At 40.8% G+C, this 17,945-nt stretch overlaps 1 protein-coding gene across 2 annotated transcripts in view; it reads right to left on the bottom strand.

Annotated features, from left to right (window-relative positions):
- Nucleotides 1-17,907, bottom strand: part of pacsin3 (protein kinase C and casein kinase substrate in neurons 3) — a 34,509-nt gene extending 16,602 nt beyond the window's left edge. The window contains exons 1-4 of one of the 2 annotated variants that reach the window (XM_082516315.1): nt 17,350-17,907; nt 13,379-13,476; nt 2,258-2,358; nt 1,314-1,470 (exon numbers count right to left, since the gene is read on the bottom strand). In XM_082516315.1, the coding sequence (XP_082372441.1) occupies nt 1,314-1,470; nt 2,258-2,311 (211 nt within the window). In that variant the 5' untranslated portion in view covers nt 2,312-2,358; nt 13,379-13,476; nt 17,350-17,907. The remainder of the gene's footprint in view (nt 1-1,313; nt 1,471-2,257; nt 2,359-13,378; nt 13,477-17,349) is intronic. The other variant, XM_082516316.1, reaches the window with a different exon arrangement.
- Nucleotides 17,908-17,945: the final 38 nt, after the last annotated feature.

A 17,945-nucleotide genomic window follows, 5' to 3' on the forward strand; every position in this document is an offset into this window, starting at 1 on the left:
CGTTAACGGAGATTTGCCGTGTTGTGGCGTTAAGGTCATTTCAACGAGATTAACCTGAAAGCACTAGTGGGAACACAACGAATATGACTGCACATTTACGCCGACATCATCCTAGTGCAAAGACAAAAACAACAAGCATGCTACTAACTTTAGCCGAGTCATTTAGACAGCTGTTAGCACATGATTCTCCTTATGCTGCTGAGAATATAGCCCAGAAGAAGCGGATAGTATAGCTTTTATTTTGGAAAGAGCCATTTCTCTGTAATAAACTCTCTTTTCCAAAGATGAGTGATTCCTCAATCAGATACAGGGCTTGCAATATCGCTAGCCCGACGTCCCGGAGCTAGCGATTTTTTCAGTCGGGCTACCAAAATCTATCTCTTCCCTGCCCGTCGGGCTATTGTAGGAAAAATATATGTCAATGCTTTTGCATTCTTTCAGAAATGTAGCTGGGTAATTATGTCATTGGCATCGGTGAGCCACTGTCAATATGTGACATATTGAAGTCGCGTTTGAATTTGCGCTTGTTTTTTTGCTTTCACTTTGCAATCGTGCGAACTGTGTATAGAGAGCGACAGCACTGATCTGTGAGTGATGATAATTTGTGCACCAATTCCTCTGACATCGTCTTATTAATCGTTAGCTTACTATGCAAACATGACAAGTGAAATCTCCCGCAGCAAGCTTAAACATGTGAGAGGTTGATCGCGCAGAGAATCGCTGAGCTTATGTGAGTGCGTGTGTAAAAGCATTTCAGTTCTGCTGAGCCAAATAAGACAGGTCAGGGTGAAGAAGTGACAGCCAAATAAAAGCTTACCACAAAACGGAGAAGTTATGACAAATCAGACTATAAGGCAAAAAGAAAGTGCAGCTTTATGGTTTCATGGACAAAATAATTTCTGTGGCTGCAATATGACGAGCTAAATAACCAGGGCTGCACATAAGTGGTCCGCAGGTGCGCATTCGCTGTCAAAATAAAAAACGCGCACAAGGGTTAGGGTTAGGGTTAAATTTAAAAACTGTACTTTTGAGTTAAAATATATATTTATAATTTTAATAAATGACAAATTAAAAATGCATGAACATTTTTTTTGTATCGAAAAAATATCGAACCGTGACACCAAAGTATCGAACCGAACCGTGAATTTTGTGTATCGTTGCACCCCTAATAAATATATATATATATATATATATATATCTATCTATCTATCTATCTATCTCGTCATAATTTCTATCCAAATGTGGTGACGTCTGATGGAAACTAACTGGTGGCTATATCCACTCTTTTATAAAAAGCTAGCATTTAAACTAACCTTTCTCCACAACAACCCTCCACCTCTTGGCCCAGTCACTCAGCTGAAGAGCGTAGTGCTTTTCTATCTTGGCTCTCTCCTGGAAGCAGGTGACTAGCTCATTGCACAGCCTGTGGCCATCGTCAATCCGCTTTACCGTCCTTTTGTAGTTCCCCGGCTGCAGAGACACACCAACGAACCAAACAGGAGCGAGGAAATAGAACAGCGTCAGTCACTCCCTGAGTTCTATTCATGTCATCGTTGTATCTAGACATTAGCAACAACAGTTTGGACTGAAGCATATTTGGTGGATAAATGATATAGAGATGATCGAAACTGAGATTAAAAAAACAAAAAAGGGGAGACAAAAGGTAATACAGCCACTGGAGATGAGAGTGTGTATTTTTCCCAACATGGAAGGCTGTGAAGAAGTCAGTCTTCGGTCTTTAGATAAAAGCATGTAATGAGACCCGGCTGACTGACACACTGACTTATCTGGCTGCTTCGGCCTCTTAGTTATTCTGCATTCAGGTGCTGTTGATCAGCTAAATAGACATGTTCATGTGCTGAACACATTGAGCCAGGTGTTGATCCTTTCACAGGCTAGAGTTGGTGGTGTTAAATCGCAGTGATTTGGAAAACATTTAAACAGTGAAAAACATGAAAGGTTGAAAATTTAAAAAAAAATTCAAAAAGGATGTTTTTTTTAATTAGAATTTTCAAAAAAGTTGAAAGACGGGCCAGAAAAGACTGGTAAAGTTGCGTAACCCCAATAAGAAAAAAAGCAACTTGTTGGAAAGCTCACAACTTGTTAGGTTAATTAGTAGCATGAGTGGGTAGAAACCTGTGTCTGCAGGCTGAAACACTGCAGCTATAATAAGACTCAGACTATAAAAAGTTAAGTGTTGTTTTAAGTTTTGTAGAGCGGCTGATGTACGACAGCAATTAAAGTGTTACTACTGTACCTCCCAGAAGCTCTCAGAGCTCCCCAGCTCACTTAGGTCTCCATTAGAAGACATCTTGGGGTCGGCCCCACAGCACAGAATGATGGCGGCTACAGAAGAAACTGAGGAGGAGAAAAACCCGAAAGAAGCATGAAAGAGAGAAAAAAAAAATGTAAATTAAATTTTAACAGGTTCACTGACATGATCTTGTTTGATTCCAAGTACATCTATGCACTTCAACTTTCTACTCCAAATTAAAAAGCCCTAACTGGAAAAAGCCTGGTTAACCAGAGTAACAGCGGCCGACACTTAATTTAAAAACAATGAAACTTTAAAACATAATTTTTAAGGAATGAGTCTACCTGCTCTATGAATACGTCACAGCTCATTTCATCTCTCTGTATATTTATTCTCGAGCACCAGTTGGTTTGTTTGCCTAGTGACGCTTTCTGGGAAATCCACAGCTCAGCCCTCATCTTGGACTTGTGACAAGATACGGCTGTTTCACACTGAGACTCTGATAAACACTGATGTCCTGGAGACGGTGTTTCACCCTGACATAATCATACACTTCACTACAAGCATAAATCAAGTACACACCATCATTATCCCCAGACCAAAAGCCTAATAGAGGAAGCAAAATGACCTTTTTTGCTTACTTGAGGTCACCTTTGAAAACAGCTGCGTAAAATAATTTTTAAAAATGTTTTAAAGCTGCAGGTGTTATCATGGACAGGAAACAGGAAAAATAACTTAAGCAAACACTGAAGAGATGTTAAGAGCTTGAAGTCCTACAGTTACATGACAAATGGGACAAACTGCACCTCCTAACTTATAATCATGTAATATGATCGAAAGGTCAACAAGCGCAGTCCAAGGCTGCATGCTTTCACCTGTCTGAAAATTCATGCAGGAAGTGAATCTCTGGATCCAGATTAACTTGCGATATTTTCTCGAGAACATCACAACCAGGTTTCCCCATTTTTTTCTTATGTCATATTCATATTAATTTGTCAAAATATGATGTGAAATTTAAATTTTATTAAATAATCCTGCTGACACGGACACATTTAGACAACCTCCTTGTCAAGAGGATCGGTACGGAAGAGGATTGGGGCCACTGGGGAAAAAAAAAAAAAAAAAAAAAAAAGAATTCTGACTTTAATCTCAGAATTCTGAGATTAAAGTCAGAATTCTGAGAAAAGTCAGAACTCTTTTTTTATTTTATTTCCAGTGGCCCTAATCCTCTTCGGTAGATCAGGAACATTTGTGGCCATTCAGGATTTCCTTAGAAGATGTTTCTTAAAAAGACGCGTCTCCTCTTTTTCTGGGGTTATCAAACCCAGTAGTCTCCAGTCTTATTGCTCCACTGTAAGCAGCTCTACAGTTTCAGCTTCTGGCAAACTGCAGCTCCCCATCAGCTGACACAGAAAGCCAAAGAGTCCTCACTGCTCTCTGACCTCAGGGCTGCTCTGCTCAGTTTGTTTTTTTTGCACAGAGCTGGATGGTGTGCGTCCTACAAATGCCGATACCCTGTCGTGCGCAGTCGGTCCACTCCTCTTTATACACAATGGACTTCTTTCAGATGACAGGAAGCACAACATTTGTACAAAAATCAAGCTAATAAGAAAGGAAAAAATAAATAACTTGGTGAGTTGACATCTATATTTGTTTGGAGGACTGAGTACTGTAGTTTCAACCTGCAGATGAGTTGACTCGTGTGACACCAGTGGCAGGAACGCACATGAAACCAACTATGTGCATCTATGGCCCATCCCAATGCACAGAAAACACAAACAGGGAAACTAATTAACAGACTGTTGCTTTGTGTATTCTCACTACAAACAATCCCTTTTTGTGAAATACTTTCTTAAAAGCAAAGCACGATGCACAACTGTGCAAAACCAAAGAGCAAACCTGCATTTTAAATTCAGCTGCAACTGAACTCGAGGGGATTCATTTTTTACATTTTGTAGCTCTGCAGGAACTCTACCAACAGTTTACTGTGACCTGGCTTTCCCATACATCCACTTCCTCCGTGTTATCCTCCAATTGGACAAAACCCTTTGTCAAGGCCAGGCGGTTTCCTGTTGCAGATACAACAACTTGTCAAACACACCATTACTCGAGGCCTAGCGGCTCACTTAACCTCAACACAAACTCAAATCTCACCTCTTGCTAAAAGCTAAAAGATTCGTGTGCCACATTTTGGTCTGCAAGCAGCTAATGCCAATGTAATAACTGATACACAAAACATACATAACCTTTCAAACGGTCAGACCAGTCCAAAGAGTTTAGACCATACCCATCTTTACAAACATTATAAACAAAAACAAACTCTATGCATTAAAAATGAGAAGGAGCATGGCATGAGGGGTTCAAAGTGGAGAGGCCCTTTACCACACTACTTGCAGCACCCATTACCCAGGGCTTGTGGGTCAGACCACAGACATCTTCAAATTTAAATTCCATCTGGATCTACAAAACACTAAGCAGCAATCTCTGGGGTACAAGCCTCCGTGGACAGTTTCCTCAGGGTGTTTTAACTGGCAGGTGGACACCTGCAGGAGTCAACTGCTTAGTTTACGAATCAGAATGAGTGCACTGGACCTCCCCACCCTGTCTGTGGTGTTTTTAATGGAAGGATCTAACACAGAACGTGACTTGCATGTTGCAGTCAGAGTTTGTGGATACAACTTGTTGCTCGATCTGATATTGCCATCTGATATTGCCATGTTGGTGCCATTCCTGGATCAACAACACTAATATCCATTAAATCCCATTACTCCAGACTCAACAATGCAAGTGACCAGTCACACTAGTGATGTCACAGTTTTGCGATGTGGAAACATCATCCCATGACACATCAAAAAATAACCCTAACTATAGCCCTATAACCATAACCACAATCATAACCCAAACCCTGATCCTAAACCCCCTAAGTTCTGTAAGTTGCATCTTGCAACTATAGCATGTTGGAGTTATCTGTACACCTGGAGTGGCCACGGATTACAAAACACCTTCTCTGGTAGTTCCCACTGCAATAGAAAAGTATGAACTCAAAGAGCTTTATTGTCAAATAAAATATTGTATTTTGACACTTAAATTAAAGTTTTCGTACAATGCAGCTGAATGACATGTTGGTGTTAAAGTTAGCAATAAACACAAAGAGATCAGTTGTAAGACACAACAATGGGGAGATGTAGATGAAGAGAAAGGGCTGTCAATAATGAAGCCTGATTTCAATAAATAACTGCCTCTTTTCTAAAGACAAGTAAAATAACTATATAAATGAACTGTAACTAGTTTAAAGAGATTTTTCCCTAAACCGTTTACTATGTGCATCATTTTCTAGAAGTTTGATCACTGTTTGAATATTTTCTCTGTGAGACCATGCTCTACAAGTTCGACTTGACAAGACTGAGAGGTTCCGGATTATTTTTCCTCCTTCCTGAGTCTCACATTGTTCACTCTCACCGTAAATAACTCCCAATGTGTCAGTGCTGGGAGCAGACCAGTGCTAAATTAGGTGCAGAGTACAACAGTAGCCTTGGTGAGATCTGCAGGGAACAATGTGGGAGTGAACATAAATTAGCTTTGCAGTTTTGCCAGTTATGCAACAACGGAGTAGCAAGCCTTCACTTAGGGCAGATATCTGAGTTAACCGTGAATAAAAAGGACATAGCTCTCATATGTAATTGTAGGTGTGTCCGACTGTGTGTAGGGGGTGTGGTGTGTCTGAGGAGAGTGACGTTCCAGATTAACCAAAAGCTGATGATCCAAAAACACACCGTAACACCACACCTCCCACACATTTAATCCACATCAGGCAGTGAGTGAAATCAACAAAAGGATAACCGTGTATATGAGTGTCACTGCTGAGTGTTAAGTATGTCAATAACAGCAGAGGCATCTGCCACCAGCGTGCTGGGACATGAGGCACTATGTGAAAATGGACTTGGCCCTGGATTGCCAATTACTGCTTCTTTGGAAGTTCAACAGAGGCTTAACCAAAACAGCTTTATGATGGAGGGCATGACAACATGACAGTAGTCAATATTGTAGAGCCTCAAAATGGTTGTAGAGCTTGGAAAATTTTGGTGGGAGGACTGAAGAGGTTATTTCACATGTTTACAGGTTGACACCAGAATTTGTGCAACATGCTCAGCAGATAGTTGGTAGAGATGAGGAGCATTTTGAAATACATTTTAGTCCAAAAAGTTACAACATTCATGTGGTCTAAAGAGAACTGCTTTTAGGTAGGGGAGCACAGAGCAGCCTGCTAATAAAGGCTTTTTATATTTTGCTTCTAGTGTTTTAATACTATGCCCAACCTTGTATCATCCAACAGTAAACGATGATTTGAATCAGTATTTTATTCCTAAATGAAACTTTGCCAAACTGTTAATCACATCTAACCAGTGTGTGTATTTTAAACTCAGCCCAAACTTTAAACTAGAATTAACCTAAACCATTTATGTTTCTGCTCTTTCACTTCTCTTCTTTTAAAACACACACACACACACACACACACACACACACCTCTGATTACCACTGGGACCACTGTTGCCTTCACCTCCCACATCTTCTCTAGCTCTTCTTAGTTCTTGGCAGGAACAATCTTCACGTGTTCCTTCTTCCCGATGTTGCTATTACTTGGTATAGCTAAATCTATTACTATAATCCTCTTCCTCTGCTTGTCCATCACTACTATGGCTGGTTGGTTAGCCATCACCAGTTAGTCGTTGGGCATTTTTGCATAGCCTTACATGGGGTTTTGTCTGGTGTTGGCGACCCCGTCTTGTGTTCTTGTGCTGCCATGATTAGTGCTTCTGTGCTGTCTTTCAGTTCATCTTTGTTCAGCCATTAGTAGAATTTCTTGATATCTGCCACTTCTTCTATCTAGCGCTGGTAGATACCGTGCAGGGGCCTGTCCTTCCGTGACAGATCCTTGTCTTGCTCCTCCTTTCCCCCCCCTCTGGGGTGTGTATGAATATGTGGATGTTAATCAGTTTCAGCTGCTTTGGCGACTAGGGTCAGTGTCACTACTAGTAGTGTGAGGCGATACCTAGACCCTACAGAGGTTGCAGAGGCCAACTTAGTGGCCGAACAATCACAATGGCACATCAATACATGCCATTTCTAGAAGGTTTGCTGCCAGAGTTACTCTAGGAGAGCTGGACAGAGCCATAAGGGTCTTGAACCATCAGCAGGACTGATATTTGTTCCTTTGTGCAAGGAGGAATTGGATGAGCACTGCCAGAGCTACAAAATGACCTCCAGCAGGCTACTGGTATAAATGTCTTTTGTTAAATTTCATTTCTAAAACTAAGTCAGACAGACACAGTGAGCATTGGAAGGAAGATCCCATAAAGTCTCAGGAGCGTGTCTGTGTCTGTATACAGCAGTCACACATTACCCACAACCTACATTAAAGGGATTAGACTGTTTAGTCTAAAGCAGGCAGACAGACAGACATTATTAGCTGGACACAGTAACCTGTGCTGAACATACCATTACTAGGGATTGGTACTAAGAACTTGTATTATACTGTTACTGATTCTGTAAGTCTTTGGGTAGTTGTTTACATCTGAAGCAGTGCTTGTACAACAAAGAGTCACTGTAGCTACCTGGTGTATGGAGGACATGTTTCATTTCATGAACAAAATAAACTTCAATCCATAGAGGAAAAAGATGGAAAATTCCACATACCTAACATAAGACTTTCTAAGTAATTTCCTGTGATTGGTCCATGAGGATTTAGAGAGGTCATAGATCCTGAATGATCCATGAACAGATGGTCAGATGAGTGTGTTTGGTTTATGTGGCGAGTTCATTTGACCCCTTCATCTGGCTGTGGTTGTGTTGTTTGAGAATGTTTACTTGCTTCTGGTCACTTATCGTGAACTTGGGTTCAATCCCCTCAGTGCGAGCCAATTCACAAACACAGGGAAAACAGACCAATTCTGCTGAACTGCAAACAGTATAGTCCGACAGTGAAGAGGGTTTTTCAGAGGTTACATGAGTAGTGAGTTTGTACACCCACAAGACAACAAAATGTGTGCCATATGCTCTCAAACAAACAGATTTGTTTATGATAACTGCCAAGAACTTAGCTTCTACTCTTTCTGATAACTTGCTCAGATGACAGATTTTTTTTGTATTGGCCAATTGAGATTTCTTGATTTCTAACACACACACACACACACACACACACACACACACACACACACACACACACACACACACACACACACACACACACACACACCATTACTGTTACAAAAGTGGAAACCCATATTAAACATTAACCAAGTAACATACTATGAGGTTTGTGTGTGTAGTTTCTATGAGCCAAAAGTTCACTATAATCCCCTTTTCAACTCGTGGATTGCTATCAAAGTAAAAAAAAGACAACAACAAAAAAAAAACAGTTCTGGCAGTGAGGACATAAGCCCCACCCACCTGCCAGTCAAACCCTTTGTTTACAGGGTGCAGCCAATCCCAAAACTAAGGGTAAAGAGAAAGAGATACTAAAACTGTTTATTTCAGATAACGAATAAACTTTGGTGTTTTCCCAAGGCACAGTACGAGTTAAATAAGGATTATTTTGAACAGTAAATCATGCAAAGCTACTCTGGTAGAATCTAAGAATACAATTTGGCTCTGCTTTATAATAGGGCATAATTACTTCTGGGCAGATCCAGGCGAGTTGTTCCCTCATTGAAATGTTTTGAAAGATGTCTTCCATCGCAGCTGAAAGAATGTTTTGTCAGAGTGGCCTCAGGCTCAGTTTTTCGTTTAGTTTTTCCATTAACCACCTGAAGGAATCCAATCCTTGATCTGAAACAGGGCAGCAGACCGTCAGGCCTGACCTGCACAGAACAGCAGGACTGTTGAAAGAGAGCAAAAGTGATGGGAGCCACAAAGCTGTTAAAGACTGAAACACAAGAGACATGAGTGTCACAAATGTGACAGACGAGCAATAAGATGCATCCGCAAGATGAACACTGTTCTTGATAAGCTTAGCAAATTTCAAATGTGACTTAAGACAGATGTTTTTGAACTACTCAAAACACAGAGCAGCTAGAAATAGGTTTACCACAACATCACACACAAGAACTTTTTGATGTGGTTTCTACAGCACAGCAACAAAACTCATAAAGCATGTTAGGCCGGTTTGTCAAGCATGATGAACCAAGCAGAAGTGCACATGTGAACAAAACATGGATGCAGTCAGCCAAATAAATCAATCACATATCAAATGACACCAGCAATAAAAATCTACACCTCAACTTCTCCTTGTGCTTCTGTCCTAAGGCATCCGTCTCACCACACAACTCTTAAACATCAGTCATTTTATCCTTCAATCCATTATTTAGAGAACAGGTCTGGTTCAGCTTTGATTACTGACAAAATGGAGGGGAAAAAGAGAAAAAGTGCCACAAGAACAAAAAGGGTCCTACTAATAATAATAATTTTTAAAAAATTCTTAAATGTGTCCCCATTTCTGGAAAAGGTTAACTTGTGCCAGCAAGAATGAGTTTAATCTCTTAATGAATCTCTGTGACATGCCTTTCTTTCTTACTACAACTTTTAAATAACTTTTGTCAAAACTTCTCTTTATCATCTGGCTCATATACAAATGCGATGCATACTTCAAAAGCTTGAGAGCTGCTACTGCAAGCAGTAACACTACCGCTGCAAAATACAGCTGGAATTGTTGCTTGAAGGGGTGCCAGTTGCTGTTGTTTCAAGCGTCCTGTATTTCATTTGAATCACTACATTACTGCAATAAATTCATAGATGATTCACAGATGCATCACATTGTCCATTCTCAGTGTTTTTCATTTCAACAGCTTGAAATCCATTCTGGTTCTGAAACGGCGCTAAGTCAGAACTAGCTACAAACCAGCACTGAAGAACTTGCTCGATTTCCTATTTGGATTTAGTCCGTCTTGGTCTCCCCTGTCTCTTCAAGTAATCCCAGACTGACTTCACGATGCCAAGATCAGGGCAGACCATCTGTTGCTGGCCTCTTTGTACTTCATGTGGCTAAGGGGTAAGGTTGGTAGGTAGGTAGGTAGTGTATTGTTTGAAGAATTTCAGAGCAAGCCGTTATATTGTCCAACTAATATTTCAGTGTGGACCAATGCGGTGGACCAAAAGTTTGACGTTACCATCATATATGTATAAAGTAAACTTTCAGAGTGACTATATATTAAACTGATGTGATGAATACAACACTTGATTCTGACGGGGTAGAAGAAAAAATACATGGACTGGACACACAGCGGTTACAACTGACATTCAAAGCACAACAAACACAAAAAAAAGTGGCAGAAAGCACTAAAACACACATTTAATCTTTCAATTTTATCAGCTGGTACATTTAAGCTTCACTTTTTAGCACACCTCAGACTTGTAATTTAACATAAATCTATGAATAGTGAGTGATAGTTAAGTTGATTTTTTATTTTATTATATAACTCTATCGTAAGTGCTGCCATCCACACAGGGACTCCTCCATAATTTTTTTCATAGGGGTGGCCATATGGGGCCACTAAAAATATTGGTTGCGCCCCTGCATCCATAACTTCTTCAATCCTGTCAGTTAAATAAACACCATTTCTAAGTACCCTGATATACATTTAGCTGAGCTCAGTGAGCTGTGAAACAGGTGACTGCAAATTGAACCCACTGATAAAAGGCCAACATGGAAGTGTGTGAACTATTTGCCTTTAGAAAGCAGGGGGCTGTCACACTGTGTGCTGCAGGAACAACAGTCAAAACCACCTGAAAAAGCCTATGGAAGAATTCAGGGTGTCCACAGCTCATGATCTGCTTATCAGTTAAATTAAAAATAAGATACCAGTGGAAACAACACTAACAGTGCCAGCACCGGGACCCTTCTTTCTGTGCTGGGTAAAACAACAGCAAATTGGTGTTGGTGGTATTAATAATAACAACTGTAACAAAAAACATTTCCCAGGGGTCACAAAGATTAGTAGCCTTGCCAGCTAATTCATCACATCCCTAGCTACAATAACTTCTGTTACAAAGCAGCTGTTTTTTTTTTGCCTTCATTTCTTTTAAAATCATAAACACCATTATACACTTTGATGAAAACCCAAGAAAGTAAGAAAGATTAGATATCTCTAAGCCTAGACCAGACTGCTCATTAGTTTTTCCTTAGTTTATTTAATTTTTTATACAGAGCACCTCTGTTGAGAAGCACAGCAATCAGTGACAAAAAATGGAAAAATCATCTCATCCAGTACACAATCTATTGACCTGTGAATCTAATGTGTCCCTGCTAAAGAGGTGGGTGATGGGAAGAGAGAGAGAGACAGAAGGAGATTCTGGTTGTTGGTTTTTAGAGAAGTGGGTCAGACTAGTGAGGAGGAGGGGAAAGAGCAGCTGAGGGAGGGATGAGATAGAGAGGCAGGTCCAGACCTCATAAGCCCCACTGGAAAACTCATGGCCACTAATCTGATTAATGTAAACCAACAGTTTCCCTGCAGCAGTGCCAGGGCTATATGCTCCTACACATGAAGCCTGGGGAGGCCCACGCGACCACTAGTCTGAAAGCTCGTCTGCATTCCAGCTACGTCTCAGTATGTGAGATTATGCACTGTAGGTTCACGAGGACCCGGAGGCTTTAAACCTCTAAAAAGAGGAGCACTTGGAGATTCTTCTCTGCTCCAGTTCCTGCCAGCAGCTGGCTGCATATGAGAGCCTGGGAACTAGCTGTGTATCAGACCACTGCTGTGTGATTCTGAGCAAAATGAGAGACTGTTTAAAGAAAGAAAATGTTAACCATGCTCACAGTGATTACATAATAATTGCTGTTGGCAACAATAAACCACAATATGGGATACTCTGAAAGTCATCACGTTTGGCTTTAATAAACAACTATCTTTAGCTTGAAATGGCTACTGAGGACAAATCAGGAAGTCAAATATTTCTCTCCCCCCCCCCAAAAAAAGTCTGAAACAAACAAACAAAAAACTTATGGAACTTTTCTCCTTACAGTGGAAATTTACATTTGGAAAAACTAAAAGGCAAAACTGGTCCTAAAAGCAAGCCCAGACTTAAAATGATTTCCCTTTATAGCTGATTTCCACTTATAACAAGTGTGTGATGTTTGAGTATTTATACAGAGTCGCTTAAATTAAACCCTAGACTAAAGGAAGATAATGGCACGGTTGTTTTAAGTGACAGATGGGTGCCGTTTCATCATGTTTAGCTTTCAGTTTAAAACAATAGTTGTTCAGCCTGTTTTTTGCTTCACAAGTTTGTATCACAATGAAATGCAGATTTAAATTATGCTAGCTATTAGCGCTACTTAGCTGCCCAGCTAAAATTTCATGGTCATGTCAGGTTTAAGAAAAAAAAACAAAAACAAAAAAAAAAAAAAAACACAACAGCAGCCCCCCCCCCCCCCCCCTAAATGCTAATCTCCCTAAAACAGGACTTTTCACTTTTTAAAGACAGTTCTAGATGCTTTCTGTTCATGTCAGTACTGTTTGACTTGATAAGAAAATATCTTCTCAAGTCATTCGTGTGAAGGCATTAAAATGTACAGTTTAGCACAAAGCCTCTAAACATGAAGGAAACAAGCGGCCATGGTTGTCACTAACGTTTGGACGGTGAACGCGGGAAGTGTTCAGCGTATTTCTCTGTCAGACTGCTAAACAACTTAACAACTTCTGCTATACCAGCACACCCATGACTCCAGCAAAGAATAGCTTAAGTTTGCATGTGGCAACACTAAAGAGGCATCTCCACAAAATAGGAATCATTTAAAGAAAGGTGGGACGAGAGGTGGTTGACTCTTACGCAACTTTTAAATGTGTAGTTTAATTTTTTTGTCTTCACTCATTGAGCTGATGCGTTTCTAATGTCTTCAGACTTAAAGAGATATTGTGGAGCTTTGCAGGGCTGCAAGCAGATACCATCAACAAACTGAGTGGATTATGTGTAGGAGTCGGGTGGAAGCTACTGACAGATGAGACAGAGAGCAAGCGCAGCATGTTAAATGTTACAGGGGCACAATGGGCATGATTATGAATAGTGTATATCCAGCACACAAACCACACACTGTTCCCATACGGAGCCCAGAGCGACAGCAAAACTTACCTTATGAGAGACGAAAAAAAGAGATGGACAGATGTCCAAACAGAAGACGGCCTCCGTCTCCGCAGGTCTGAGAAACACAGAGGGGCAGGAAGATCCCACTGGGGCAGAAGCAACAGCAAAGGGAGAACACACACAGAGACAAAGAGAGAGGGGTTTGTTAGCAAAGCAGCAAGCAGTTAGTTAGCTAGGCAAGCTGCCTGTTATATCGGCCCGGTGCTGGCTGGAGGGTAGCACATTCTGGGAGTCACAGTGAAATACCACACAGAGTGTGTAGTTGAGGGTTAATGAAGCAGGTAGAGAGCAGCAGCCCCTGTAAAGGGAGGCCAGAGCAGTTAACTCATACCTCTGCCAGAGTACCAAGTTAGCAGCAGAGTGGCAAGTTGTTAAAAGACCACACCAGCGATTTTGCTTTGTTCAGACATACACTGTAAATTTCAACTTTTAAAAAAAGGTTTTTCCACCTTATAGAGACTTGAAAGCCTTTAAAAAAAAAAAAAAAATTGTATAACCCTGTGGTTAGTTGGTAACATTAATTACTACTTTAAGGAGAAAAAAAACATACCAGCCTAACACAAGGCTCTTTTGTAGAAGATTTTTCGACAGCAGAAAGCAATCAGAAAGCAAAGAAGTCTAATTATCCAAACAAGCAGGACTAGCTCTGTTTTGTTTAGTAACTCAGGACATTTAATCTCAGTTGTTGTGACATTTGTGATACAAAAAGTTGGTTATCACATCGACAGATGGTTGCAGCGACTGACATGCAGTTACTCTCTAAACCGCTCTGTTCTTTTAATAATCAGCAGATAAATCTAAATCCACATTTAGCCACAGCTGAAGATCGCTGGCACAGAAGATTAAACCTTTGTGTCGGATTCTCATCAGCTGCCACAGTTTGTGAACCCATTCATAAAAAACACAAAACAGTGGCTCTTTTTGGGTGCTTCCCAGTATAACTAGATATGTGACCAAGTTTCACTTCTGATGACAAATGCTTTAAGAGTCAGAGCTGAGAGCCCCATCCTCACCACTAAAAGCACAAACAATGAATACAGCTGATTAATTATGAGCACAGCTTCAAATAATTCACTAATGAGAGGTGGGATAGTAGTGTGAGGGCAGATCAAGCATAACTTCCAGTGATGGTGAATCATTTTCTGCTTCCACCAACCAGTCAAACGATACTTTATGGCCACGTCTCTCCAGATATAATATTTGAATAACTTCAGTAATTACTCAGAATACAATAGCACAAATCAGACTGAAGAGGTGAAAAAAAAAAATCTAAGATCCTCACTGCCAACTAGACTAAAAATGAATCAAATCCATCATTAGAATATCGATTGGGTCAATACTGTGATGAAACCGGGAAATCGTCATTTCTTATCTTTAATCGATAATCTTGCCCCATCAATGTGTCTGTTGTGGTTCTACCCATTAACCTAACTTTCCAGATTTACGGGAATCATGCACATACACAATTATCTGTACAACTGTAATATTCCTTGTGAGTTCAGGTGAGTTCAGCTGTAAATGTTGGTAATTTTGATGAAAAATATTAACAGCGAGGAACCTTGTTTTTGTATTATGGTTCAAGAAAGACATGAAAACCTACAGAAAACGGAAAATGCCAACTGAGAGGATACAGTTCTCACTTTAATAGGTTTTAAAGTTATGCACTGATTACAAAGATTATAGCAAGAACACCTAAAAAGTGCATGTATCCTACGCAGCACTGTATTTTAATTTTCACTTTTGTAAGAATTGCCTACTCTAGTAAGAAGTACCTGCTAGATCACAGTAGATACACTGTAAAATAACAGTATGTTGTCAAATCTAGCTGCCAGTACTGTTATTTAACAGTGTTCATCCAAACCAAAACATCCTGTAAGTAGAAACAAATAGCCACACAGTTTGATGAAAGCATAGGGGTTCTCCATCTCGGGGAGGGGTCAGCAACCTTTACTATGAAAAGAGTCATTTTTAAGAACAAACATCACCGTCAGCAATTTGTGTGCAAAATGCAATCATGCATTTTGGCCACATTTCGCTTTCCCGCTCACTGACGGCAGTCCTGTACCGTCTGACAGCTGCTGCCTGCAGCCCGAGGCTCCGTGTCTAACCGACAGCAAACCATGTGACGCTTCTCTGGCAGTGAGAGGCAAGAGCAGAAAAAACGAAAGCAGATCACAGAGAGTATGGCGTTCCAGAGACTGAGTCAAAGAAAAGGACAACTCAGCCTTGTTCCCACACATACAGCTGTTCTCCCAGCTCACTTCTAACCAGACCAGAACCACATCACGGAGGCCATCCTGGTCTAAAATAGCCTCCGTGGCAGCTCCCTCCAGCTCAGCACGGAAACATAAAGCCTGCAAACGGGACGTAGGCCCTGGGAGTCTAAGCTCAATCTGTTGCATGCTGCAGGCAACACGACCGAAGATTAACCTGTTTCCCCTGCTGTTCACATTTGACTGCATGGAAGCACGCTTTCTAGAAAATTCAACCCAAGCATGAATGAATGCAGCTACAACAGGGTTTGTGAAAACAGAGCTGAAATGATAAAAGAAATCATCTATCAGCTAACAGGTTCATGCAACTTTCTTGATAAGTGATTCATCCTCCTGGTCTGCACGATAGAGCCACACGGAAATATTTCTACTGTCAACAAACTGACCTGCACTCTTTGCTTTTTGACTTTTTTGGGGGGGAGGTCATCTTTTCAAGGAGTATGTAAGAACAAGTGATCTGACAGACTGGGAGGGAATGAACAGTCTTTGTTGACATATCTCCTGTTTCCAAGAAATTCAACTTGTTTGGCAGGAGAGAGCTTGAAGGTGGGGGAGGTTCCTATAGCCTCCAAACTTTCTTCAGAGGCTCAGAAACAACACTTCATTAAAGTCATGAAGGTAAAGCAACAAAATGTATTATGATTTTGTTGCTCCTTTCTCCACAAGTTACTTCAAATCTTAATTCTCATGCTGGCAGATCACTGACACATTTTAAAATGCCTAAATCATCTTCTTTTACTCGCATGGACTTAAGTATAAATCAGGTTCTTATACATATGATAAGCACTAGTAACCCGATTCCTGCACTCTTTTAGTGCAGGTTATGTTTACAGATGCAAATCAAAGTTTTTGGAACAGTAAATCTGACAACCATGTAACTGTTTCCCAAACTCAAATTCTCCATGCTAAGTTGACTTGAGCCACTGTATGCATATTTTTTTTCCTCATGTAAAACATTAAACATATATATTTAACTGTTTCATTGCTAAAATTCTGTTGCTTCAGTCCTGTGGTTTGTCCCTAGTATAACTGGAGGAGCGCACTACTGGCACAGTTGTAAAGCACTTTAACAATGGACAAACTGAAAGGGGAAAAAGACTGCATAACTACACCTGCCATTGTCTGCATTTCTGTTATAACACTTTGCTAAAGCTGTGCCTTGCAAGGGTCATGTGTGTTATTCATGTTTTTTTGGGCTCACTTACAGGTACTAATTAATATGAGCAACAACAACGGGCAGCAAAAGGGCAGAATTATAATAGCACAAAGTTAAAAATCTATTTAAATTACTACATGGTCTTAGCAGGTGGGGTGCTGCGTAAGTAAAGTAGAGAGTTTGGGGGGTTTTCTGCCCCCTGCTGGTCAAAAATCACCTGGTGCCGCTTTAAAGCGTAAGCTTACACATTTTGGTTGGGAATACGAAAAATGGCAAGTTTAATAGTCACTGCATGGATGTTTACATATTCATTACAGACGGTGTATTTCTGATTATACTTAGAGCTAGATTAATAATAACTAAAACTAGTCTATGAAATACACCTGGAAACATTTTGGGAAGACAAAAAGCAGACAATAAAACAGCAGCACTTCTTTCCAGTTGCTTGCATTGGGCAGTTTTCCCATCGCAAAGTGTTCTGTGTTCAGGGTGTGAACATGTGCAGACAGCAGGCAGGTGAGGAGCCTTACCTATTTCTCTCCGAGCCGGAGGAACAAACCAACACCAGATCCCCCTTGAGCTGCAGCCTCTCCCCTACTCTTTCACCACCTCCTGTCACGCTAACAGTAAAAAACAAAAACAAATACTCCTTTTTTTAGGCTTCCACAAAGTGCGACATCTTGCAAGTTGTCTCTCAAGTCGTCCGTCGACCTCTCTCAGCCATTTACACTCCTCCAGCCACAGCACTGTTTCAACAAACTCCCATAATAACGGCGGGCTCGGTTCCTGCTCGGCTCGGTTAAAAAAAAAAAAGAAAAGTAAAGTTATAGCCTGCACGCTGAGAGAAAGGGAAAAAAATAATGATAACGCTAATTAAAAAAGGAAAAGGAGCGCGTTTGTATTCCCTGGCAGGAACCAAACGCCGTCTGTGCTGGTAGGTGTACGGACGTGTCTTCCCCCCTCCGGTGCCTGCTGGCGTTTCTGTGTAATCAGATGCTGCTCACCACAATATCCATTCATCCTATTACAGGTTAACCCTTCACTGTCTGCGGGCGGCTGCATGCTGCCCTCCAGCGCTCTCACACATCCATCGCAGACTCTCTGACCAAGGCACTGAACACATAAG

This window comes from Aulonocara stuartgranti (assembly GCF_965226115.1).
Source record: "Aulonocara stuartgranti genome assembly, chromosome: 1".
In the NCBI taxonomy this organism is placed as follows: Eukaryota; Metazoa; Chordata; class Actinopteri; order Cichliformes; family Cichlidae; genus Aulonocara; species Aulonocara stuartgranti.